The 27,575-nt window shown below is 38.0% G+C and overlaps 1 protein-coding gene across 2 annotated transcripts in view; it reads left to right on the top strand.

The window, feature by feature from the left end:
- MAGI2 (membrane associated guanylate kinase, WW and PDZ domain containing 2) overlaps nucleotides 1-27,575 on the top strand; it is a 775,461-nt gene that overhangs the window by 654,030 nt on the left and 93,856 nt on the right. For both annotated transcript variants that reach the window (XM_050892165.1, XM_050892157.1), the window contains exon 11: nucleotides 23,642-23,673. In XM_050892165.1, the coding sequence (XP_050748122.1) occupies nucleotides 23,642-23,673 (32 nt within the window). The remainder of the gene's footprint in view (nucleotides 1-23,641; nucleotides 23,674-27,575) is intronic.

Here is a 27,575-nt window from a genome sequence, read left to right as displayed (position 1 = left end):
GTCAGGTTCTTTGCTAAACACAGATGCGCTGCTTAGTTCCGTTTCTTTGCATCTGTTTTTGCTGACCAGCCATATAGTGTCCATTGATTACTATAAGCTGATAGAAGTGTTCGTACTGAAAAAAAATAAAATGAAAGGAAAAAATGGTGGAAAAGTGTTGCCTAAAAAAAAAGGAAACATGAATAGAAAAAAAGAAGGGAAGAAGAAGATATGAAAGTATTTGTTACCTAAACAGCTTTAGCCCTTTCCAGCTTTGCTTCAGCCTTCACACTTCATCCTCAGTTTCTGCAGCAGTCTGCATTGAGTATAGGCTGCTGAAACAGTGTGGAAGAGCTCTCAAAAATCAGTCTTTCTGAATGTGGATAGAGCAGAAATTCTGCATTAGTCCAGAACTACTGAAAAACAGCACTAAGTGGTTGAAGCAGTATGTACCAAAATTATGTAAAGCAAAATTAAGCACTAATTAGGACATCAAAAATTAGTTTTGGCGTGTTCTACTAAATGAGCTATCCAAGTACCTGACATATGCCATCTCTTTTGGAAAGTACTTTTGAAATATATGAACGTATAGACAGCAGCCCAGCCCCAGAAGTGTTCCTGTCTAAAAAAGAACTGACGCATTCAAATGTAGATCCATCAAGACTATGTCTGAAATACTGTTGTTAAGGAAATCTGAAGACAACCCAGGACTGATTCATGAAGCTATGGCAACTCCTAAACAAGTACTGTGAGTGAAACATTTAAACTAAATGCAAAAAGTGGGAGCCTGACAAAGTTCCTACATCAGATGGCTATTTTATAATGGTGGAATCCAAACAGGCTCTGAGCAACTGAGACTGTTAGTACAAAACGGAGCCAGAGAACTGACACACTGTCCATACTGGTTAATTGTTAGCCCACTCCTGGCATGGGACTGGAATAAGCCAGCAGCCAGTTTCACCCTGACACGATATGGGAGATAGCATGGGCCGCACACAATGCATAAACAGTCAAGATGAGGAGAGAGAATTTAACTACGTGTGTGTAAACTATGAGAATAAAAGGATGGCCAAGTATCTTTCTCAGATTTTGTATAAACCGCAGTAGCAGTTTGTAACTCCTTCAGACTGCTAACAGATACCAGTACATCACACAAAGCATCAGCAATTTCCAAAACAGCCAGAAGTTTCACAAAAAACATCTCTGCATATTCTAGTGGATAAGCCTAGCCCCTCAAAATAGGCAGACTTCAATGGAAGGAATACTACATTGTTGGTGCCCTTTCCATGGACTGATCTCAGATTTACCTCTCTGCCAAAGAGATGAATTTTTTTTTTTTGTCCAGGCTTCCTATAAGATGTCTTTCAATTCCTCTAGTCAGGAATGCTGATACTTCTTTTTCTCCAAGTTGTCCTCTCTCTTTGGAAAGCTGCACAAGATAAAGCTACAGGCAGCACCATCACCCTGCTAACACTAGTCTGGCCCAGGCAGTTCTCACCTCCTGGTTCCACAACCTCAGCCCACCACTGAGGTCTCTAGGGCTTTGACTCTGCTTCTGCAGTTCTTCATTCAAAATATTAAGAGAGTACCTAGTGCAAACTGGAGACCCTGTATCTCATGGCTTGATCATCCCCAATTCAGGACTTTCTAGTCAACAGTACTGAGGGTTTGAAGAAATGAAATTGCTAACAGGATGGTGTGGGTTTTTGATTTGGGACTTATGGAGGTTTTCTATCATCCTACTGTCTCTACTCTTTTACTTCTCTGAGTCATTGGTGAAATTTTTCCTTCCAGTTGCTTCCTAAAGGAACCCAGTCTAGGTTTAATTGCTTCTTATGGCTACTCTGAATTAATAGTAGTCTGTTCATGCTTACTTTGTTCATGAAGGTATGCGCCTTTCTGTTGTCTCTGACAAGAGATATTGGGAGATACAAGGTCTGATAGCTCTCCTGCTTCCTGCCATACTTTCTCCTCTCCAAAGAGTTACTCCAACTGTACATTTGGTCCTGATTGCTTTTCTCCCATTTCTTGAGATGTTGAGAGGAACTTAGATCCATTTGGAAACATCTGCATTTTTAGCCCTGGTGTATTCTTAAATGGCACATATATTTCTTGTTTGTGAGTTGAAGGGACATATGATCCCAGAAAGGGAATGTGCATGTGAACATAGCAGTGAACCACTGACCCATTTGAAGTGAACCATGCTAACCATTGATACCTAGAAGTCAATGACATAACCTTCTTCTGTCCAACATGCTGCTAAAACATCCTCTTTCAATTTTCTCGTTCCAATTTACCACACCATTTTGCTTTGCCATCCCTCTGTGAAGTGCTCTGTTGTTCCTGGGTCTGTCTGCTTTAAAACCAATGGAAAACAAAGGTTCATAGCTGACCTTTTTCCTTTCCATCTCAAAATTATGAGCTTTTATATGGCATCATAAATTCAACAGTTTCCTCAGCATGAGTTCTCTGTAAATGTATCCTTCTCATGCTAGCTTTTGAGTTGTTTCATTTTTTGGCTCATTTTTGTTGCTGTTCTTAGCTAGTAATGCCAGAAATATTTAATGATCAAAAATATTGTGAGTCATGCTACGTTGTCCACTTCATTGACTTTGCTGTTAGATGTCATGTTGCCCTTTTCCCCACCCCCAGCCTTGGCCACTTGTCCCTTCCTACCTTCCCTACATAGATATCAATGTTTTGTGCAAGATGGTTTCATAACAGCCCTGTGAGAGGGACAGTTGTCTTTCCTATATTAATTCCAGAAATAAAATCTCTGAAAGATTTTTAGAAAATACTGTTACCATGCAAGAAATACTGCAGTTATATTACCATAACTCCTGGAAACACTGCTTTCCAGATTCATTTTTACAAGGCATGTCTCACCTTACAGAGTATCATATTTTTAGCTGGGAGATATGTACTCACCTAGTAACCTTCAAATTATTTATGTCCTTTTTGTCCTACACCTTGAGACTTTTTTATACTTTGGATTAACTTGAAATATTTTTTAAGCATCTTGTTGTAATCATCTGGTATAAAATCTATTTTAATAAATATTTTACATGTTATAGCAGGTAAACTAAAAAATAAGTTATGTATATAACCTAGTTTATGAAGGGATTCAATCTAAATCTTGTTAGTAAGAGAAATTATAACCTCCCAGTAGCACAGGGAATGACAAATTTGAACAGAGGGAGTCGTGGCAGGAGACCACTTATCCTAAAATTCACACTAATGAGACTTTCATATCTTTTCTTGTATAGCTCTGATTAGCAGTGAAACAGTGTGCAATTGCTTCCATATTTCTGAATAAAAGAAAAAGAAACCATAGACCTCCTTAATGAATATGGATTCCTGAAAAAATAGACATCAATAATAGTTAGTAGCTATTACACTGTATTAATGGAAGTAGTATTAATTGCATTGCATTTCAAAGTGATAGTGTTATTGTTTTGCTGCTTCTTTCTTATTAATGTTTGTACACTGTGTGGTACATTTGTGGACAATTTTGCAAAGCATTAGATAAATCTTTTTTACATATATTGCATAGAAGGTTTTTAATGACTATTAGCAAGCATTTTGTTTCAAAAGTACCTTTATTATTGGTGAAACTGTTTTCTAATGTAGGCTTACATGGTCTGTATTAAATTTGAACAGTGCTTCTATTAAAACTTATGGGGACACTTCTCTGAGGGATGTGTGTGCCTAACTCTTGTTGACATTAGGAGTTAGTTTGCACACTGGAGAAATAGGTCCCTTTAGAAGACCTTTTAGCAAAAAGAAATACAAGTGTGTAGACATAGATTCTTATCATTGCATGTCATAAAGAGGTAACTACCATTGCTCCAGTGGCTATTTTGCCATTAAATTCTTATGCCCAAGATGAGGCTACATACAGTAATCAGTCAGACATTATCATTATTAGGTCTACACAGAGACTTGCCATGCACCTAGGCTTTGTGCAGAGCTGCAGGAACTCTGCCTTCGGGACAGGCAACTACTTGTCTCTGTTGAGGAGTGCAGGGCACGTTTGTGTCTGGCAGCTGCAGCCCACATCACTGCTAGAACCCAAGAACTCTATTGGCAGCACTGCAGAGTGATTTCAGTCTTACTGATTTTAGTGAATGAAGTAATACTAATTGAAGAACAGTTTGTTTGAGAAAACAGACTTTTTGGCTTGCCTGTGCTGGAATCTGGCCAGGCCAGAGAAGTTTCTCCTCTGTTCTTGCAAGCAGTATTATCAGAAAACTAACCAGGTTATCTTGGACTGTGTATCTCAGTGAAAAATGGCATCTTTTGAAGCCAAATACCTCCCAAGCATGGTACATGGCAGAACCTACTGCAACACTGGGGCATAAAGAAACTCATTTTTTTCCTCATTGCCCATAGTCTAGGCTCTGAGTGAATCTCAGAGGAGATCTGGGAGATGGCAGCCTAAGGAGGGAGAACTACAGAGCTGGACTCTAAAAAAGTACCATACAACCTGTGCTTGTGTACTGAGGCATGTCTAAAGTTTAGTCTAAATGTTTTGAACAATGTTTCTGTTGGTTCAGTATAATGTAATGTCCTATTAAACAACATTTGTTGGGTTTCCAAATCTGTTGTCAAAGTACATTGTGTAGACGTTGTGACGTGGTGATTTGTAATATAGTGCAATATTTTATAGTAATAAAGTAAGCTAATACACTATGAAACAAGTGAGTACATTATCTATTGTGCTACAAACACGAGACACAGCACTGGGGAGATGGGAAGGTGTGATTTTCAGGCACTTCCTAAACCACTTACGAGAGCCACAAAAGTCTCTTGGCTCCTGTGGTTTGCCTATCCAGTAAAAAAGCAGAAACTAAATTAGTCTTCTAGATGAGGTATTTATCCCTGTACAATTCTTTAAGCAATTTTCTTTTACATTCTTAAAAACGGAAGGAAGGCTTTACCAATGGCTACACTTGCCCTCTATGAGTAATGCTCAACTTTTTTATTTTTTTATAAACCAAGAGCATACATGTATTAAATACAACACTGCCCTTCTCAGGAAGCCTTTAGGTGACTCATAATTCAAACACAATCAAAACCAACACCAGGATACATACACCTTTGCTGGGTCACCTTCAGATTACAGTATAAAAAAGGACATGGAAGCCAAAGCTGTCAGGCACAAACTCTGACAGTTGACTCCCAAGTGTGTCAAAACAGGTTTCTGAAAGAAATAAATTCCTTTCCAAAGCCAGATTTGTCATAACTTGGAACAGTATTTCAGTGTATGAGAAACATACTGTGCAGTTTTCCTGTCTGGTAAACACGAAAAATCTTGACTTCTATTTATTTTGTACCTTTTATTACCATGAGCTAAAAGAAGGCAAGCTTTCTGTGCACACATTCCTAGGGTCACCTTATTTTTAGTGTATATTTCTGTTAGGTGCAAATTTTATTTAATGGACTTTTTAGAATTCTTTTTTCTCTAATGTAAGCATTTTTTATTGCATTTCATGTGTTCTAGATAGAGAACTTCTAAAGATCCTGTGATAATTAGGAAAAGACTCTATATGCATGAATAAAAGCACAGACTCAAAACCTTTGAATAAGAAAATATTTTAATGATCTTTAAATTCATTTTATCAATTAATTTCCATTTCTACAATGAGTTGTTTTTTCCCTAGCAGAAAGTTTGCTAATATTTTAAAAGGATAAATGATGATGATAGCAATAATAATAATGATGATAATAATAATAATAATAATAATACAGTTTTTCTTAAAGAATAAAAAAAATCATTAAGTAATACTTCAGGGATTAGTTAGCATCATAGAAAAGGTTTGCTGATTATGGGAAATACCACAGTATTATCTGCATATATTTTAATAGCTTAACTAAATACATTTGTCAATACAAAGTCAACAGCTTTTTCTTACTATCCATGTGAAATAATTTCTGTATTTTAAACTACTTGTTCTCAATAAATGTGATTATTTTAGGCATCCGGGGCCAAGCAGCACCTCTCTACTGCAGTATAAACACTATCATATCTCTGAAATAGCGCAGAAGACACCTTAATCTGTTCCTTAAGGAAAAAAACGGAATGACCAGTGGAGAAACTTGTTCCTTTTTATTTTGTAAATATGATCCTAGTGGGATAGTGTATCAGAAGACCTAGCTGCTCTTTTGCATAGCTCTTAAGCCTCATGCTATTTAACATGTAATGTTCTCAGGAATAAGTATCAAGAATTACTAAAGGAAGATGGAAAGATTCTGGCAGAATAATTCAACTGTGTAACCAAAATGAAGGATGATTACATCAATGGGAGGTCCTACAGCAGTCCAGAGAGAAGTCTGGGGAAAAGAAAAGTGCACAGGGCTTTGATCTGTGGTCAGTGAGAGCCAACAAATGTGGTAGAGCCAAAGACAGTCATCTCCATCCAATTTCTGCCCTTCTTCACTAGCTTTTTCCCATGTTTTACCCAGGTCCTTCCTCAGTCTGTATGTTTATTGCTTGTCAGTCTGGCTCCATTTTTCTTCATTTGAGCAATTCAGAGAAGCTGTCATTCTTGAATGTCAGCCCAGTCTTTGAACTTAGCTTTGCTTTGAGCAGGAGGTTGGACTAGGTGAACTCCAACTGCCTCTTGCAATCTAAACACTTATATTATTCTATGGTTCTCCATCTTTCTCATGTTTGGGGGCCCAAGGTGCTAAAAGAGAGGGTCTCTGAGTGAATGTAATAAATCACCATCTGGATAATTTTAAACATCTTCCACTGTACTTCTCAGAGAGAAAGAGAAGTTATTTAATCTTGTCTCCTTATTACACTGTATTAAATGTATATATTTATATAAAGCAAATACATATTTCTTTATATATGAAGGTTCTTTAGAAATTGATGCAAACAGAAAGAATGAGACATGCTTTTTGATTTCAGCTTGCCAGATGTGTTCATTGAGATTACATACACAGAAAATTATTCTCACCCTATAATTGAAAAATAACACAGTGTTTGTTTATTTATTTATTATATAGCATTCCTGAGAGATCTCAATAGCTTGTGGTGTTGGCTCTAAAATAGGAACAGCTAGATAGTCTGCTCCAGCCAACATTCACTACATGGACATCAACTGCAACGATTATTTCTACTAAGGTTAATCTTAATTAAGCAAGAGGTTTATCTTGTAACTTGTTTATTGTATACCAGACTTTCAACTTTCTCAAGCTCTTTATCCTAATAGAAGCACATTAGGATGCATTGTACTAAAAGAAAAATCAGCTATATAGAGTTTCAGTCAAAATGGCCCTTTTTAAACAGTCATTTCATGATAATTAATTGTCAATGTAAGTTTTTACAGGTCCTTAAAGGCAAAGAAGCTGAAACTGTTTTACATGCTACATGCTTCAGCCTATCTTCCCAGGCTTGCCTTGCAACACATATAGCCACATTCACCTCAGCTGGTTTTATCAGGGATCCTGCGTAGACAGCTACAGGGCATCCTTCCTCATCCGAGCTGGGCAGCAAGCAGGGATCGCTGTATGATGAGGAAAACAGGCACCTCTATGGTGCCATTCAGCTACTGTAAACATCTAAAGCAGCTGAAATGAATAGTATTCTAAAAGAGACTATTCTTCCCTGTTGATTATTAAAGTTTTTAAAAACTCACCTACCAAAGTTTCATATTGAAATTTCCACTCACATTTGGTCAGATGAATCTCAATTTAACTATAAAAAAGTTAGATTTCTAGTCTACACTAATCAAAATACTTACCCCTGCAGTCAGTAGTGGAAAATAGGCGCCTGAAGATGACTTACGTCATTTTATTCAGTCATTGCTTAAGCAGCTTGTTCTCTGAGTTCACCCATCATGCTCCACTGATTACAGAGAAGTCTGGCTGAGGACCTTAGCTTAGCTGACCAGCCAGCCAGACAAGGGTGCCTGAGATGAGTCCTGCCCACACACCAGAGGCAAGCATAGAACAATTGAAGATATTAAAAAAAAAACTGTATTATCACAAAGGTTGGAATCTGTCTCATGCACTATAGCTAAATCTGAAATCCCATTTATGCTACCATAGAAAGTAATCTGGGTTTCTTTATAAAAGGGCAGTTATAAATGTGGGCTTGCAGAAAATAGATTATTTCAGTTTAAATATATATTAATATCTTTATTAATGTTACAAGTTTCATTATAAAATTTAATTGTTTTTATATAATGGACTTTCATAAGGCTTTAGATGCAACAGCCCCACTCCTTATTTAAAAATGGAAACAAGTAAAATTACTATGGCTTACATTGAATTGAAAAATTGGTTAATTGATTGATCTTTTAACATAACTATAAGTAGGATATCAGTGAGGTAATTTATTTTTAATGAGCTTCTTCTAGGATAAGTTCTTGGCTTTTGACTATATTACACTTTTTATGAAGATCCTGTAGAAAACATAAAAACAATACTGATAAAGTTTACAGATGGCAGAGAGATTGGTCCATGTCATTGGACAGATGACACATTACTGATAAGAGCAATGTGGAATACTTAATAAATTAAGCATCAGCAAACAGAAAGCATTTTTATGCAGTCAGTGTAAATTAATTCCTGAAACACAAAGCAAAGAATGCAGCCCAAACTTGCCAAAGTGCTTTTGAATCATTACGGATAATGAGCTGAGCATAACACCACAATGAAAAAGGCAAATTCAGCACTATTTCTTAAAATAAAACTTACTGTTTATATGTTTTTCTCAGTAAGATGCCATTGGTAAGCTATTTTACTGCATTTATTATGAATGTTAACAAAATCAATGAGAACTTGTTCCAGATCATTTTTCCCCGCTTCTTAAGTTCATATTTGTTTTTCCATCCTTTATTCCAATTTCCACATTTACTTCAAAGTTATTACGTGACACTTCCATATACTATGCAATGATCAAGCCTGTTGCAGGAGTCTTATCTTTAGCTAAAGTTTCTATTATTGTTAGTAATGACCTGAAATGTGGGATTTCTCTAGGATTTCCCATACAGTTCTTCATTAGCAAAAGTAATGGCTGATTCAATTGTCCATGTGCAAAGTAGATGGAAAGATGTTTCCTTAATACCCAGCTCCTATAATATGTGTCATTTCCTGTGCAGACAATTAAGCATATCATTTCAGAATTTATTTCCTGTGAGGAATCTTGCAAGCAGTTGTTCATTAAAAGCTTGTAGAAATGGAAGAAAAGGACCTGGTTTGGGAAAAGTGGTCTAAAACAGAGCTGAAAGGGTAGAAACCAGATAGTGAAGAATTAGAGATTCAGAAAAAATGTTTTAGGTCATTTAAACAGTTCTCTAAGGAGTCGTGTTGTAGGATGATCCTTTTTTTCAGCAGAGAGGAAGCACAGTCCCTGACCTACAACACTCTGGGTACCAGAGTCTGCTAGCTATAAAACTGCTTGAAAGACATTTATGGTTAACATGAGAATCTATTTACTTAAAACAGCTACAACCATCCTCTGTGTCAAGTAGATAACAGCAGTCTGATGGAGAGCATATATTTGGTTTCTTCCAAGCCTGTATGCGACCTTCCTTCCTCTGAGAAGTACCTGGGTCAGGGAGGTCCTCCTGCAGCGAAGACAGATTGCTCCTCCCTGAGGTCCTCCTCACGGAGAGACATTTCCAATGGCTGTGGGATCTGAGCAAGTGGAAGAGGACTCAGGGTAGAGAGCTGGACATCTGCAGCCTAATCCAGGAACCTGCTGAGAAGAGCAAGGAGCAGACACATAGGCCCCAGAGGGAATGGGATAAAAATCTTCTGGGAACCGGCAGGGAGTATACAGAGCTTGTTTTAACTCAAGAAGTCATTGATTTCGCTGGAAACAGGCTCCTGTAATGTAGGGACATAGCGAGCAGGGCAAGCTGTTCAGAAACACCTTTTGCTTCTATATTCTTCACCTAATCATTTTACATTTTCTCTATTTGAAAACTTATGTATTTTAGTTATAATAAAGCCTGGTGGTTTAGGTTTTGGTTTGGTTTTATATATATATAAAAGCCTTTGGAGTTGTCTATAAGAAGGAGTCTAGGCAGATCTAACAAATCTTTGGCTAACCTGGGATTCCGTCTCAGGTGGGAAGGAAACACCAAATCAAAATCGGCTAAATTGCCACAAAATAAAAAGTAATTTCTTCACCAGCATCCCAGGTTGGCATATTCTGCACATTGCAGATCAAAGGCTTGAATGCTGGAACTAAGGACTGATGATGCTTCTCCTCCTGAGCTGTAACTCTGACATCATTTCTGTGGCTATTTAAATGTGAGTTAGTAATGAAGAAACAAAATTAGACAGAAATTCTAGGGATTTCAGAGATTTTTACAAAAGGGGAAAGTTCTGTTACACCAGTTTTACAGTTTGGGGTGATAAAACACAAAGATGATGTGCATCATTGTAATTATGAAGTCAGAAAAAGAGCCTTAAATTAAAATATACTGCTACCACTTTCCCTTTTGCTATTTAAAACTACGAAGGTTATATTTGGAAATACACAAAGATCTCAAAGAATAATAGAAATAAAAAATAAATAATAGTGGTTTAGAATGCAATATAATAAGTAATAAAACATTCATTTTCTGTATTGGAAATAATGTTGCAAATTAAACCCAACAAATTTAGGAAGGAAAAATTAATGCCTCTGAAATGAAACTTTGGAGGTGGAGGATCAAACCTAGTCTCTAGAGAGTGAGTATTAATTCTGAAGTATTCACAAGCTTTTTTTTTTTTTTTTTTTTGCTCCCCTATATTGTCTGAGAGGTAAAGAACTGCAGAATAACAAGGTACATATTTTTGTCATTAAATCAAAATGCATCTCTTGCAGAGTGCTGGCATAGAAGTTGCAATTCAGTTGCATTTCGAACTCATTCATGTTAGGAAAGGGATGAATAAAAATTCATGACTTGTGTTTGTGCACAGAGGTACCCACTTTTATTCATTAATATGTGATAGCTACTTGCACACTGTTTTTTTCAGTTCTCATTGACAGTAAATAATCTTTACCAGATTAAGGAGAATGATAGATGTTCGTCATGCCTCCCATTTAAGGTCTTTCTTTGTATAGCAGAACACACAACTTTCAGAACATTCTTCATGGAAAAACTGTTCCATAGAGGATCTGAAGATATTTTTGTTTGCTTTCTGTTGTATATTTGTTAATATTTTCAAATTGCAGCAATAATTTCTGAATTATTAAATTCTGAGTAGCTGGACATATAATTCTGTTGAAACTAGAATGGGATTGTAATTGGTTTCCTCTAGCCTATGAAATATTATTAAGTTTAAAACGCTTCCTACCAAGATTGAGTCCTAGACCTTTTAAAAAATTTCACCAAAGAGAACATCCACTGAGAAATAGAGGAACTTAGTCTAGAACTGTCAATTGCCTGATAGATCAAAAACTTACTTATGGTATGAGAAATAAAGGCCTGCTTACAATAGGATGAATTACTTCAGGCTCCATGTTATCAGGAACATCTAATATTTAGTGCTTGCTAAATATTAGATGGTCCTGCTAAATATTAGATGGTCAGTAGGTATTTTATCTAGAACTTAACTAGAAATTTCATCTGAGATCTGATTTATTTATTTTTTTACCAATTAAATGTTCAATACATTCTGGAGATGCAGCTGCTTTTCACAAAAATGGCTTTAGTGAATCACCATTCACCAATGAAAACTCCCTTTGTCAGAAAAGCACTAACAAGCTCTAATTTGAAATAACCTTTTCCTTCCTCTTCCCCCGAAGCAGATCATTTGTTGTTGATCCCTGTGACATGAATTATACTTTTTAAATTAGCTCATAAGAGTTAAAAACAAAACCAAAAAAAAAGCCAGGGGCATATTCCGCTACAAACTATTTCCTATCCTAGCTAATTAGGATTATACACCAGCAAAACTGTATGGTGACTGGCTAAAGAGCATACAGATCTACCTTTAGTGTCTATTTTTTTACCTGTTCTTTGGGGAACCCCAAGGAAAAAGTATATATCACATCTGATTTGATGACCATCACTGATTAATTGTACTGTTCATCCAGATTCCTCCAGCCAGCTATGGTCTTTAAGCATAAATTCATAGGTTTTGTTCTGTGATCATATGGGCATACTGAGGTATGTGGGTATACTGAGGAAGAAGATGATGTTTTACAGATCCAAAGGCTACATCCAGGTTTGCTTTCTTATGCAGTAAGTTCTGATTTTAAAAAAGGAGGGACATACATGCTAGGTACCCTAGCAAGTCTTTCTAAAAATGCTGATTTTTAAGCTTAGGCCAGCTGTGAGGTCCACAAGGTGCTTCACGGTTGTCAGCACCATAATCTTCTCTGTTTAACTTGTCATGTTTATGTACTGTTCCAATTTTCTCAGTATTGAGGGGTTATTTCCATTATGTTAGACATGTCATCTGAATCTCAACAGTCTGAAACCAATTTATGTTCCTCTGAGAGGCAGAGCACTGTCACAGGGAAAAAAATTACCTATTCACAGTTTTTCTTGCCTTTTCTTGTAATACATTCATTTAATGCTTATCAATTCCCAACTATCTTGTCAGGATCCTTTATCAGCATCATTTTTTAGTGTTCTGTTCATTAACTTTTTAAAGTACTGTGCAGGACTACATGTGACCAGCACACAATCTAAACATCGTAAAATTCACATCCATACTGTTCCTCTCTCATTAGACTTAACGACACAGCCCTTCTTTATGTTAATTGCTCATCTTCAAACCTTCAGGAATTCAGAAAAATGTGACATTTCTCAACCTTTTTTTTGCAAGCCAGGTCATCTTGATCAATTTATCATGCTTTATACTCTTTAGTGTTCTGTACTGCAATAGTATCATGCCCATCGATCATTATTTCTCTCTCATTTTTTTCTTTCAGGCTCCTATGGGCTTATGCTAAATCTTCTGAACTTCATGTCATTTTCACCATTATAATTTAGATCGCTGCAAAGCTTTTACTAATTCAGCTTTGTTCTTCTTGATAAGTAAGTTGAATACTGAGAATTACCTCCTGACTGGGTGAACATGAAAGCAAAGAGGTTTATCGCTACTAGGTACGTGTCAGTGTGGACAGTATCAAATCTTCAGCAGCTCAAAGCAAAGTGAATTACCTAGAGGTTCAACCAGGGAACTGAGAGTTTAGAAATTCACTGTTCTGTTCACAGGTTTGTTACTCCTTGGACATTGGCCTTCCACTAACATCCCTTGCCAAATATTCCGCTTTCCTACACTAAATGATATACTTTCACAGCTATGACTCAACCATGTAAAACTTGAATCCTGTGATAAGTTTTGTTTCTCCTGTTAGTCTTTTCTTCACAGTTTCTCACTGTTTGTCAATCTTTCTGTTCTACTTGAATCCCTATAACCAGGAATAATCTGGTCTGTCAAGCTGGTGTGAAGAGCAGGAAATTGGAAAGAAATTATTACTTTAAATAACATCTGGATCCAAAGAATCAAATAAGCATGTTATTGCTTATTCCAGCTTCTACCACTGTGGCCAAGTGGCATGATTACCCTTTCATTATGTTGCCATCGAGTGTTTATCATTCCGCCATGTGGTATGAAAATGAGCCAATTATAGTTAACACACCTGAGCTCCTGACACTTCCCATTGTCACAGAAGAGATTTCAAAAGCAAATCAATAAAATTCAGAACCTACTGACAGCTTAATGCATATTGAACACAAAATTCTGAAGTTACTACAATGTAATTTAATAATGACAGAAAGGCAGTCAGCTGAAACCAGCAGGCTCTCTCAGTCTCTGTAATTTCACTTATTTGTTATTTTATGATGAACTTTTGTCCAGTGCCCCCAAACCTCAGAGAAATCAGGAGGAGTGAGACTCTGAGCTCAGCTCTGAGCTCACTAACAGATGTCCAGGACCATCTGAGATGCACTGGGGTATCAAGAAACCTCCAATGGAATGGCAGAGTCAGTGGGAGAGTCAAGATTGTCCAGGATAACAACTGAAGCTCTGAAGTCTCCCATAGATTCTGTGTTGTATCTGCCAATCCAGCACTGATTTCTGAGTAATATAAGGTATGGCACCCTTGATACTAGACCTATGGTTGTGCATCTGCATTAAGTTCCTAATTCACAGACTATGACATCAAAATTTAGTTGTCTGAATATCAGTGTCTAAATTCGGCGCAGGTGTCTATGTGCCCATTATAATTCATGGGGGCTTCAGTAAACTGCATAAATATAGCCATCCTATGCTAATTGAGATGCCCTTGAGTATTCCACCTCACCTCCCACCTACAGGTCCTTTGTCACAGCTGGCAATGCCATAAGGATACATATTCCAACCCAAAAGACACTAGATGGTGATGCAACTGACTAGATATCTGGAAAACTATTCAGTACAAACAACAGAGTCTGGACAGTTTTTCAGGTCACTACAAGGTTTCCATCTCTGTTTGGTTGGCTGAAATCTTTCTAGATTCAGTCCTTGGCTGCTCTACCTCGGTTGCATGGTTCACCACTACTTCCGATGTGCTGTTTTTCTGTCTCCCTTTAGAGTGGAGAATTGCATAGCAAGGTCTCCCATTCAGAAATAGTCATGGACACCAAGGGCATTTCCATACATTTATCTTTTTTTATTCTTTTATTAGGGATTTTTCTGATCACTGCTTCAGGGATAGGATTATCTGGTTTTCAAATCAGGATCAGGACAGAGAGAGGGAAATCCTGGGAACAGGGAGGAGAAGTCTGTGAGAATTTGGGAACAGGCACCTGAAGAAGGGGGTAGCTGAGAGAAAACATAGATGCAATGAAGGAATTAAGAAGAGGAGGAACTGGCAGCATAGATGTCAACACTAAATATCTGGTGACTCCTTTTCATCTATGCCTTAATATGAAGCTTACATATAAGCAAAGGAATGGATTTATTATTGAATATTTTTCCCCCACACTTGCTGAAGACTTTTTGTGAATGCATTTTCATGAAAAGTACTTTAGGACACTGTGTACAAACAACTTGTGCTCCAGCTACATTTTAACAGAAAATATTGGGAACATGCCTTGATATTCATCAAAGTGACATGCCATAATGTAAACTGAGATTTGTCTAACGTGCTTAGAAAGTGTAAAATCTTAAATGGGAGCAGATTCTAAACACATGAAAGAGCAGAGACACTGGCATAGTTAGGCAGAGTTTCTGACTGTCAGAGAACTCTGAAAATACGATGCAGTATTCCTGAAAAGTTAGTTTTGAAGCTTAAATTAGCTTTCAGTAAAGCCAGGCTGAGTTGTCAGACATGTTCTTAGCAAGCATATAGAGTCTTTATGGGTATGGCAACACTCGCAGGCCCTTCTAGAAGCAACAGTCACGAGCTGTCAGGACTCTGAAGACTCAATTTCTATTCTAAATTATGTTGCTGATTTAGTGCATGTGACATATACCAGTCTTTTCACCTTGCTGTGTCTGCTCTCCTCAGGGGGAGTTGTGTGCAACCATATGTTTGCCTAAGACGGTGAATGACTTGCACTACTAGCTCTTGCAGTATTAGAGCAGTACAGTAGAGAGCATAATCCCTAGCCTGGACACGTGAACTAGCGACACTGATTTTAGCAGCAGTCATTGGACAACACACATGAGCAAAACTGGAGATTCTTCAGGGAAAATTTCCTTCTGCCAAACAAAAGGTTATTTTTCTTGTCTGTACAGAAAAATAACCTTGACCTTTTCAAGGTGTTGGTAGAGTTTACAACATGTGAGCAAACTTCTGAGATCTCTTTCTGCACTCATCATGTGTTAGTACCTGGGCATACAGACTTTTGTTAACTGGATTAGTATTTACATAAAATACATATATTATAGACCTCAGTGAGGAAAATAACAGTTCATCCAGTACTACTTGCAGTTGCAAATCATAAACCAGGATATGGATCTAAGGATTTGAACTTTTAGTAGGAACTTCTGTAATAAAAGGCAAGAGGCGAGGATCTTCCTCCGTTCCATAAGATATCTTTTTCTACTCCCGGTGAAGTTGTCCCAGTAAAATCTGTTCTGAATTGTACTGTAGCAGCATTTTCTCTATTTCGAGACATGGCTGTCCTTCAGATAATATGGTTTGCTATCAACAAGGAAATAAATCTGTAACAGTGTAACACTGTTCTGGTAATCGGTGCCAGAAAACAGAAGACAGTTCGTATAAAAGTGTCACCCAATGAGACATTCTACAGGTGTTTAGTATCAAACTTTGTCTGTGGAAAATAATCTACTGATGTTGACCACATACAAAGCTACTTGTTCACAAATGTATTTCTCATTTCCAGAAATTGTTGTAGAGATTTTTATTATTTTTCCCAACTCTAGTACATTTAAGCATCAAAAACTGTCACTGACAATGTTGCATTTGCCTCTGCACTATTTTAGCTATGATCCAGAAATGCTCTGCTTCACATCCAGATTAATCAGAAGATGGTATTTAGTTTGTTGTTTTTTTCTGGTTTCATAAATTATTTTAAATCTCTGACTGATAAGCAATCCACAGAGCTGTAGCAGCCAAGCAAAATAAATAGCTGTATGTCCATTAGAATGTAAATTAACTCATTATTATGCCAGCTTCTGACCTTTTCTGATGGCTGTATTCTTGCTAACAAAGACTCTGCTATTCATGAAAGTGAAAACTTAATGGTAGCTTCAGATTCTCTGGTGTATTTTAGAGGAAATTCTTATAGACACAGGTGACTGGTGAGGGTCCCAGCTTGAGCAGCAAGTACTTCTATCATTCATGACTTTGAATAGCTATCCTTTTTCTAATTATTTGTGAAGATCTAAATATTATTGAAAAATTGTTGCTTAAGAAGGCTAGGTCAGTGAAACTTCATGAACTGTACAAAAAGTGCTCCTATGTATAAAAAACGGAATATTGATTTAGTACCTGATCTCACAGTCAATTAAGTTTTTGTATCAGTTCTATAGACTTCAGTGAGATGAGATCAGGTTTAATTTCCCAAGGTACTCCTCTACCTCCACATCATTTCTGACAAACCTCTCTGTCTTGCACTTTATGCTACTCATCAAGAAATCTGAAAGTTTGAAGGGAAGAAATATAGACTTGGACTCATGATGCCCCCAAGTCACCTGGAGAAGAGGTGAGCCACAAAAGGTGTTACCCCAGTGGGGGCTAAAGATCCAGCTGACCTTCCTGTGAACTGTGCCTGCTCTTTGCCTTGCACCTTCCTAGAGTGATTGTCTGTGGGCAGGAACGTATTCGTTCTTTGGAGTTACTTTTCACAGGTGTAGTAGGCCAAAGAGAGTGAAAAATAGTGCTGATTTGGACTGGAGCACTACTTCTGTAGCAGTCGCACTTGGGTTGAGATCAGGAGCAATGGAGTAGTGGAACATAAAGGAAAATGACACCACAAGCAACTGCTGAGGATCAGTTTGTACCGTTGCAAGTCTCTTTCAGGCAAAACTGTTTAATAACATCTGGGCATAAGTATATAGCCCTAAAGAAGACAGACCTATTTCACAGTTTTATTAATCTGAACCTGCATTTCATATAAGAACTGATGACTGTAACCAGCCTTCATCTCAGTGCAGCACAGTGCTACATCAGTTACTTGCCATGCTGCCAGTGTGTAGCCTACTGCAAGGGAAAAGACACTGCATCTAACCATGTATAATGTTGTGGGCCTGATCAAACATGATGGGTCATTCATCTCACTCTGATATGGGATGTGTTGATTTTTGACCCATTGCATCGGGTGCCATCCCAACCAAAGATCTAATGGATCCTCCGCAGCATGGCACCGTCACTCTGAAGGACAGCTGACAACAGGACTAGCTAACTATGCTTGAAGAGCTAGACCTCCCAGTCTTCTTACACCTACTCTTTATTTCAAGGTAAACCAACTTTTTGTTGTTGCTAGAGTAAGAGCTCAATACTTAAAGCTGTTTGAAAAAGACGGACCTTTGAAAAAATACTACATGGTAAAGATTGATTTTATTAGAAATGGAACTACTAATTGCCATTCCCTATACATCATCTGATATTTTAAATATGACATGACCAATTCAAACTTTTTATCGCCTGCTTGTTTTCAGAAGTATTATTTCCATCTATTTTAATTCAATGTTTCCTTTTAGATTTTGTTTAGTACAGTATATAAATTAATTGAATTTACTTGTTCTCATTGATCGGGTTTGTTTTCCTGAAAAGGGGAAAATATTTGAAGAATAATTGAATTAATGCTATATATTTGTTCTATGTATGCAAAAAACTCCATTATCTCTCCCACCAGTAATTTTGGAATTTTAGCTGGAGGATATTTTGCATCTTAACGAGTAAGCCCAGTTGTAGCTTGAGTTCTGTGCACCTAATCCAACCACACCTAGCGTAGCTCAACAAAAGGTAAACACACAGAAGGAGAAGCCAGATGTAACGGCAATGGTAAGAAACAGTTCCCTGCATCCTGCTAACAGTATACACCATGAGTCTGAACTCTCAGAGAAGTTCTCCACTGTCACATCCATTTGAAGTTGATGGGTATTTGACACCTCTGGAACTGAGGCCCCAGTGTAGGCAACTGATAGACATCTCAGGGATCCCAGTAAGAGAAAGAAAAACCACAGAAAAAAAAAAAATCTACTGTTACAGTAAATTTATACAGTAACTTTTCTAGAAAGGAAAACTTTTGCTGAAGTGAAGTGTTGTCACATGGACGTTGATAAGATGCCCATGGAGTCAGCTAATGCTGTGGGAGTGCTCATCAGCCATCTGTTCATTGACTTCCAAGCATCTACATGAGAAAGGTCTGTGCAGTGCTTGGGACAGCTTGGCTCAGGAAGCCATATGCAACAAGGCTTTTATAGCACAAAAATCCCCAAGAAGCCCAGCGAAAGCTAATGGGCAAAACACTTGCTGTATCATCAGTGCGACAAGTGATGTGGAGGCAAGTTGACTTGCCCTGAACATTGCTTTGGATTAAAAGGCTTTATCTTTGATGCTGTTGAGTTCCTCCCTGCAGCACTACCACATGCCGTCGCTGCAGAAATCAAACTGTTCCCAGGCTTCAGTTTAATTATACATACATGTCTGCCACAGAGGTGAATATCGTTAGAAGTCCTGTGGTTTAGCAATACCTACGTTGGTTACTTGTGATTTTACAAAGTCTTAAGAACTTTTCCAGGAATCAATACAAAATAGTGAGAATAATGGAGACGGAAATGTAGCAAAAAGCATCCACATGGCAGCAGACTAATAACGAAAGGCTGGGTTTGTATTACTGATATTACAGAATATGACAAATTCAGGATTTTTATTAGAAAAAAATAAAAAACAGAAACAAATCAGGAGTCTGTCTTGCAAATGCTCTAAGTCCTGTCTGATAAGCTGCTTTTAGAAAACTAAACTTTCCAACAATAAATACTGGCTGAAGTGTAAGACATGTGAAATCCGTAAACATATTTTATGACAAAAGCATACTGAAATTTGTATATAAGAAGGAATAGATACAAGTGTGATGTGATTTGTCTTTTATTATAGGATATCGTCATTGAAAAGGAGAAGTACAGTAAACTGAAGCTGGAATTTGCCTTGATCTGAAAAAAAGAAAAAAAATATATTTTTTTCCCCAAAATATCTTTGAATCCAAAATCTGTTTTCTGTTACTGGTGGTTTTTAGTAAAGTTACAACATAGAAACCATCACAGCTCTGATTTCCAGGGAAGCTCATTTTGGAAGGTGGTAAATATGATTTAAAAAGCAATGTCAAAAATATTTTTTCTAACACTGCTTTATAAGAAAATGTAATTCTGATTTTTAAAAAGCATATGGTTGTTACTGTACTTCAGCTTATTCATTTAAAATGGAACAATTAAAGATTCAATAAAGGTATTGGCCACCAGCTGCTGTGCCTTATTACAGTTTAAATGGCCAACATTGAAAAATAAATCATTATATTCTCAAAACTAACTTTGGAGAAGTATATGAGGTTATGTATTTTATCCTCGCATGCTTACACGTTACATTACATTACACTAGGTGGTGACCATAGTATTTTCCTGCTAGCATCTGGCTGAGTGGTGGTGGTTGCTCTTTGACACAAGCCCACCCTCCTTTCTGAAACTAATTCAGACCTGTACTACTGCCTTTAGAAGGAGTGTTGATAAAGACTTATTTAAAACTAATAGAAAGATACGGGAGTCTTCAGAAAGTGAGCCATAGCTTATGTGGTGAAGCTATTACGAGAAAGGATGGCTGCCAGGCACATGGGTGAGCAGAAAGCCATTCATGTGAAGAACAGGCTGCATGAAGTATTTTTAGGTGGATCTAAGTTGGCTTTTATTATTTCAAATTTTAAAAGTGTATGTGAATATGGGGGTGAGGGGTGCTTATACGTATATATATATAATATTCTCAGCTACTCAGGTTTTTATAGAAGATATCACAAGTTGGACAGTAGGGGGCTGGGAGTTTGGGGAGAGAGAAGTGGAAATCTGGGAGTGGGATAAGGAGGTTCTAAGAGCTTGTCCAGTATGTGTACCTAGTTAGATGTGAGTTGATTAGAAGATTGAGCAGTATTAGTACTGTATTAATACTCAACAGAAGTTGAAAGCTGCACTCTTTGGAGAACAAATTTCAGTCTTGCCTCTAAACCAGTACTGAATTGATGCCAGTCTGCTGGCAGCTGTCATTCAAGTGAAATCCCACTGTCTCTGGTGGGGAATACTCACAGCATGTAATGAACCAGCGCCAGAAGGTCAAGGGAAAATGTGGTGTTGTGTACTGAGGTAAGACTAAGTGAAAGTCCACTGCTTCTCATTGCCAGCTGTAGATGTGGCTGCAGAAGGCCAACACTGTCGAGTATGCATTAAATACACATTATTAAGATATATTCTTCAGGTGAGCTTCTGAGCCTCAATTTTCTATGCGTAGAGGATTTGGTCCCGTACTTATGCAGAACAATATTTAAAAGTGAAAGTTAGAAGGGAGTATGCAGAATACACAGGAAAGTGCATTTTGCTTTTATGCTTTTTCGTGTGAAGTTTCTGTTACACTTACAATGTACTACACATGCATTATACTCTTGAATTCTTGAATTTGCAGCAATGGTTGTGTGTATTTAAATACCAGTGATAATTCTGGACATGTTTAGTTCACAATAATTATCCATAATCATTCTCATGTTGAATAACTGATAATGCCGTACATTGTCTAAAGGTCATTTTTTTTAGATTGGGAAAAAGGATGTTTAGTTCGGCTGAGAATACAGATGTTATGTGAGGCAACATTAAAATTGCCATGAAATACATGAAACATATAAGATAAGGTTTGCTTTATGGAACTGGGCCTTCATCAATTTAGTGTAGCACCTAGTCTTTGACATAGGTGAGAGACCATCTCATCTTACATGGGGTCTTGGTCTAACAGCTGAATTTAAAACTGAAGAACGGATTTTAATATTAGTTCCAAGGTTTGTTACCTTTAGAGATTTTTGCTTCTAGCATGCTTTTGCACACATATGAATATCCAATACTTTTTTCAAATCCTGCTTTGGATCTTTTACTTCCGTGGCATCCTATATCAGTTAGTTTTCTTAACATAATTTCATGCTGTGTGAATAAATGTTGCCTTTTATTTGTTTTGAGTGTAGATGTTGTCGTTTGTATGTTGCAGTCTGTGCCCATAGCCTCCAAGCTAAATATAAGTCCATGTTCTCCTTGTTTGCGCGAATAATTGAATTTTTTTAATTGAGGGTTTTTTTTTAAAAATCCTCACTTGATGTATATGTCATTATTTCTTTGATTTATAAATACTTAGTATATTTTTAATTGATAGTAAAATTTTCTGATAACTCCAGCAAAACATATTTTTAGGTGGAGACAGTAAATAAATAGGAAAAAATGACCTTTCAGTTTGATCTGGAGTAATTTTTGCTGACAATAAGTTATGGGAGGTGCACCAGTACCAATGGGGAGGGAGTGTTACCTCTACCAATATTTTCTGAACACCAAATCAGGGTAGTAAGTTGATTTGAGATACCTTTCAGCAAACCTCCTTGCAAGTTTCAAGTCTTATCTTTAGCTCTGAGGGGAAAAATGCTTTTTAACTTTCACTCTTATTAGCTGTACAGAGCAGTAGCAGGTAATAAAAAGGTAGCCATCTGCCATCCAAGAAGTTATTAAATAAGTTTCTACTACAGAATCTTTAATACTGAAGGTGATGTACAAGCCAGATCTATAGAGGATGCCTGTTATCTCAACTTGAATTTGCAGATGGAAAGAAATCTGTCTACTTGTTAATATAGCAGGTTTTATCCAGACACTGTAGAGTCAGTAAACATAAACCTTTCCAGGATTACTTTTCCCAATAGACTTTTTGTTTAAAAACACTATCAGCTTATACGTCAGCATTGCAAAACAGCCAGTGTTTCTCTGCAAATGGCTGAAGTGCTTTTTCACTCCAAGATTTTTTCAGTCTAAATGAATTAGATATCATGGCAGAAAAAATTACCTCATTATCACAGAACTCTAGGAACCTTAAATACTATGTACAAATATAATTCCTGTTGTGTTTTGTCTGTAGAAAGATACTTTCCCTAGTGTTCTCATGATTTTAATCTTTTTCTAGAGTCACCTTAGAAAAAGAAATAATGAAGTCAGTGCTACTCTTACAGCTTAATTCATTTTTTGAATGAAAGAGCAGCCTTCCTATTAGATGTCTCGGTTTAAGCCCCATTTCTGTTTCTGACAAAACAAATGACCTCCTTGTTATTAGCTTTTAATCTTACTTAGGAAGGTCCACAGACTTTTTTTTTTTGCCTGCTATTAATCTGAGAATGAGTTTTTTAATGAAAGCTATGCTGAAAGCTGGTATTTAAAAAAATGTGACCCAATATCCTTTGAAACGCTTTTTTTTATTTAATATTTTGTAAGTTTTTTAACATTGTGCTGCATAAGATAAGAACAGTGTTTACAATGAGTGTTTCAAATTATCTCCTTTTATGAAAAGGACATATCTGGAGTTTTAAATATTTGTGAGCTACAATACTTGAAATTCATGAAAGTCACTAAAGTAAGTTATCAGTCAGTCAATAACCAAGGAAAAGAAGATAACTAGTTGCGTGAAAAAGGTAGTCATGTCTGACCACTTGCTAACTATGACAAAAAAACAAGACAATATCAAAACAAGCAACCCTCCCAAGACTTGGCTACCTCATCTAGACTGATGAAACTGTTATTGTTCTCCACGCTTTTCTTCTAAAAAAATCTCTTGTATTATTAGGTTTTGTTGATGGGATGTTCTGAATTGCTTCTTCTTAAAAGCGCGACTGCATTTGACACATCAATACCAGGTCATTTGGTGTCTTATCCAATGTCCACCAAGACATTTGGAAGTCCTTTTGTTTAGTTCTTTTAATTTCAACCTAATCCCATGCTGTTTGTAAAGTATGGCAATGATCTCTAGCTCCACTTGCATATATATATATGTGTGTGTGTATATATATATGCATGTATTTTTTCTTAGAAATTATCCCCCGTGGTTTGTGTTTTCACCCTTTGTGTGTAGAGAATTTTCATATATATCGATATTATCTGCAGACCTGAATAAGAACGGGAGCATAGACACCACTTAGCTTCCACTCCTTATGCATCAGAAAAATCTGCTAACATTATTTTTTGTTTATTTCAGGTTTCTTTTCTCCATGGAAAACTCCAAAGCCTGTAAGTTCCCTTTCAAAATTATACACATTGAGTTCATAAGATGACTATCATTCAAAGCAAATTTCTGTAGACTTTCATCTAACCCTCCCGTTTCCAGCTCATGAGACACCTCTCAGCAGTGCCCCAGCTCTAGGTGAGACAGCATCAGGGGTGGCCTCACTAATAAGCTCTGCAGATCTGTTGACTTGGAGTCTGCCAGCAGCGGCCTGGAGAAAGGAACATCTCAATGTTAAGATGGGTGTCAAGAACTGGAAATGCAGTGGCTCAAAAATGAGGGGTCTGGAGGAGAAGACAGCAGAAGACCCCAGCAATGAGGCCAGTCTAGTTGGCCTTCTAGTTGGCAATCTCTTTGAAATGGACAACATGCACTTATTCTGGTTTACAAGTCGCTTGAATTTAACATCCTGAAAGTGATTGTTATTCTTTCTTGCATTAGTAGATCTAGAGCTGGAAATAGTCACACTTCAAGTGAGAGCTTGGACTAGATGACTTACTGAGGTGCCTTCTAACAAACATTTCTGTGTTTCTATGATTTTGACATTAAATCCCAAGGTATGAAGACCTTTCCTACTGTAAGACTGTAAGCAATGACTGTATTTATTCTGTTGACACCACATTATATCATTTTTTGAAGTTGTGACAACATTCACAGTGTAAAAAGGCTACTATTTTTGGTCGTCTGGTTTGTTTTTTTTTTTTAATTTGGATTTTTATTTAGATTGTAAAGACCTTAAAGTAGTGTTTATCTCTCATCAGAGAGGTGTAGAGGAAAAAAGAGCCCTGACTCTGCCTGAAGGCTTCTAAGAGCAATAGGAATAACAATAGCAATATTTTTTAAAGGATTTATAGCTTTCTTAATTGGGGTGGGGGGTATGTTGAATCTGGACAACTTCACATCCTCTCATATTGCATCATGGCATGTTTAATGCATACCAAAATCATTTTTGTAGCCTGTCAAGTACAAATAGCAATTAATTAATCAGCTGATGCCACTCCATCAGACTGCTTCAGCTTGTGGTGGTTTTGATGTAAAAGGCTAAAGGATGGATGCAATACATTGGAATAAGTATTGCATAAGTTTGTTTATTCATCTAAGTAGCAGGACATTTGTGAAAATAAATCTGACTGTTAAGGGCTAGCTTTTTCTCACTGGTTTAAGGTTCCTGTCTGACTGGGACGTTCAACTTTTAATCTTAGGTAAAAAGTGGTGAAATAGAGAACTTGGAACTTGCTTGTTAAAGATCCACATTCAAAGACTTCCCACTGTCAGTGCTCACCCTCTTTACATACATATCAAATATATATATATATCAGCATATTGTTGATGAATGCACAGTTTTGTTATATAAACAGTATAATAGTTCATACTTAAGTAGCACTTGCCAATAATCAGAATCTAAAGAAACAAGCTGAGTGATGCAGTTTTTCATGCAATGATCTGAGGAAACCAGGGCTCACAGAATAATATAACAGCACTGTGTGCAGATACTGTACCTGCAAGCAGGCTAACCGTTCACAGCTAAGTCTATTTGGGGGAAGTCTCAGCAAGAGAGCTTACAAATGATTAACCAGGTTAAAGTAGTGTGCATTCCTCTCTATCGCCAGTTTAACTAGAGAAATAATCAGACATAAATTTCTAGTGCCCAAGACGTGAAGATAAGATTGAAACCAAGTGCCCCTGAAGCACTGAGTGTCTGCAGACAGTCTGAAGCAATAAGGCCAGCACCGGGAGGTTTAGAAAGCCTTCCCAACGCCACAGCACAGTCCTGTAGGTGTGTAACAGGAAAGAAAAACTGTAGATGGCCCCAAACCAGGTTTCTTTTCTGCTTGGGTGACTACTCCTGCCCCCTCGCCTCTCTGGCCACACAGGGGAGAAGCACCCACTATTCTTTAAAGCAAAAAGGGGACCACTGGTCATTGACTGGAAGAGGAGAAGAGACAAGCTCCTCCTCCTGAGGCAGATGCTCAGGGATGATGTGCACTGCATCTCAGTGTGCTCAACATCCCAGAGTAACCTGGGCTGACAGAAATTTCCTGTGGTTTCTATGTATATAGTGCATATATTATATATATCTTATGTAATACAATTTGATTAGTGCCCAATGAACTTGAGCAAAGTCACCAAACCATTACCCCGACCTAGATTTGATGCCCTGCACTCAATACCATGTTTGCTTACTCATTTCCAAGAGTGCCTTCATCTGTGAGCTAGCATTATAATAACTCATGTTGCAAAACACTATGTGACTGTTTAACTAATTGATATGGGTTTGGGAGATATAATTCCCCTTGTGTTTATCTGTTTATGTAACTATTTATGTTAGCAGTATTACCCACAAGTAAGAACGTTTTTCTCAGTTTTTAACTTCACACTTGAAAATTTAGAGCAAGCAAGAATTAGACATATGGGACACAGTAGGGTTTTGCCAATTGATCTCCAGTTTCTTGTCCTTCCTCCAGGGAAAAGTTTGCTCATCAAAGATAATTATATTTTCCTTTCTCTTTTTAAGGCTTTCTTTAAAGATTTTAATTTTATTCAGTTTCATATTTTGAAAGAAGTGTTCTATTTCTCTGGCACTGTCCAAGAAATTAGGAAACTCACTTCTAGATAGACAGGGCCCCACATATCTTTCTGCTTCATAGCAATATGATAGATAGTTTGGTTTCACTGACTTGTACTCTTTTTTAGATTCCTCACTGAAGGTAAAACCTGAACATAATTCTCCATTATTTTCCTTGGTGATTGTGGTGGGTTGACCCTGGCTGTATGCCAGGTGACCACCAAAGCCACGCTATCACTCCCCCTCCTCAGCTGGACAGGGGAGAGAAAATATAACGAAAGGCTAGGGGAGAGATCACTCACCAATTACCGTCACGGGCAAAAAAGACTTGACTTGGGGAAAAAAAAAATAATTTATTACCAGTCAAATCAGAGTAGGATAATGAGAAATAAAACCAAATCTTAAAAACACCTTCACCCCACCCCCCCTTCTTCCCGGACTTAACTTTACTCCCGAGTTCTCTACCTCCTCCCCTCCGAGCGGCACAGGGGGACGGGGAATGGGGGTTTGGGTCAGTTCATCACACGTCGTTTCTGCCGCTCCTTCCTCCTCAGGGGGAGGACTGCTCACACTCTTCCCCTGCTCCAGCGTGGGGTCCCTCCCATGGGAGACAGTCCTCCATGAACTTCTCCAACGTGAGTCCTTCCCACAGGCTACAGTTCTTCATGAACTGCTCCAGCATGGGTCCCTTCCACGGGGTGCAGTCCTTCAGGAACAGACTGTTCCAGCATGGGTCCCCCATGGGGTCACAAGTCCTGCCAGCAAACCTGCTCCAGCGTGGGGTCCTCTCTCCATGGGTCCACAGGTCCTGCCAGGAGCCTGCTTCAGCGCAGGCTTCCCAGGGGGTCACAGCCTCCTTCGGGCATCCACCTGCTCCGGCGTGGGCTGCAGGTGGATATCTGCTCCACCGTGGACCTCCATGGGCTGCAGGGGGACAGCCTGCCTCACCATGGTCTTCCCCATGGGCTGCAGGGGAATCTCTGCTCCAGTGCCTGGAGCACCTCCTGCCCCTCCTTCTTCACTGACCTTGGTGTCTGCAGAGTTGTTTCTCTCACACCTTCTCACTCCTCTCTCTGGCTGCAGTTGCTGTTGTGCAGCAACTTTTTCCGCTTCTTAAATATGTTATCCCAGAGGTGCTACCACCATCGCTGATGGGCTCGGCCTTGGCCAGCGGCGGGTCCGTCTTGGAGCCGGCTGGCATTGGCTCTATCGGACATGGGGGAAGCTTCTAGCAGCTTCTCACGGAAGCCATGCCTGTGGCCCCCCTAATACCAAAACCTTGCCACACAAACCCAGTACAATCACAAGGAACTTCTACTGAGCCCAATTCTCCTTTCCTAT

This window comes from Gymnogyps californianus, chromosome 1 (assembly GCF_018139145.2).
Source record: "Gymnogyps californianus isolate 813 chromosome 1, ASM1813914v2, whole genome shotgun sequence".
NCBI lineage: Eukaryota > Metazoa > Chordata > Aves > Accipitriformes > Cathartidae > Gymnogyps > Gymnogyps californianus.
This window is presented reverse-complemented; position numbering and strand designations above follow the sequence as displayed.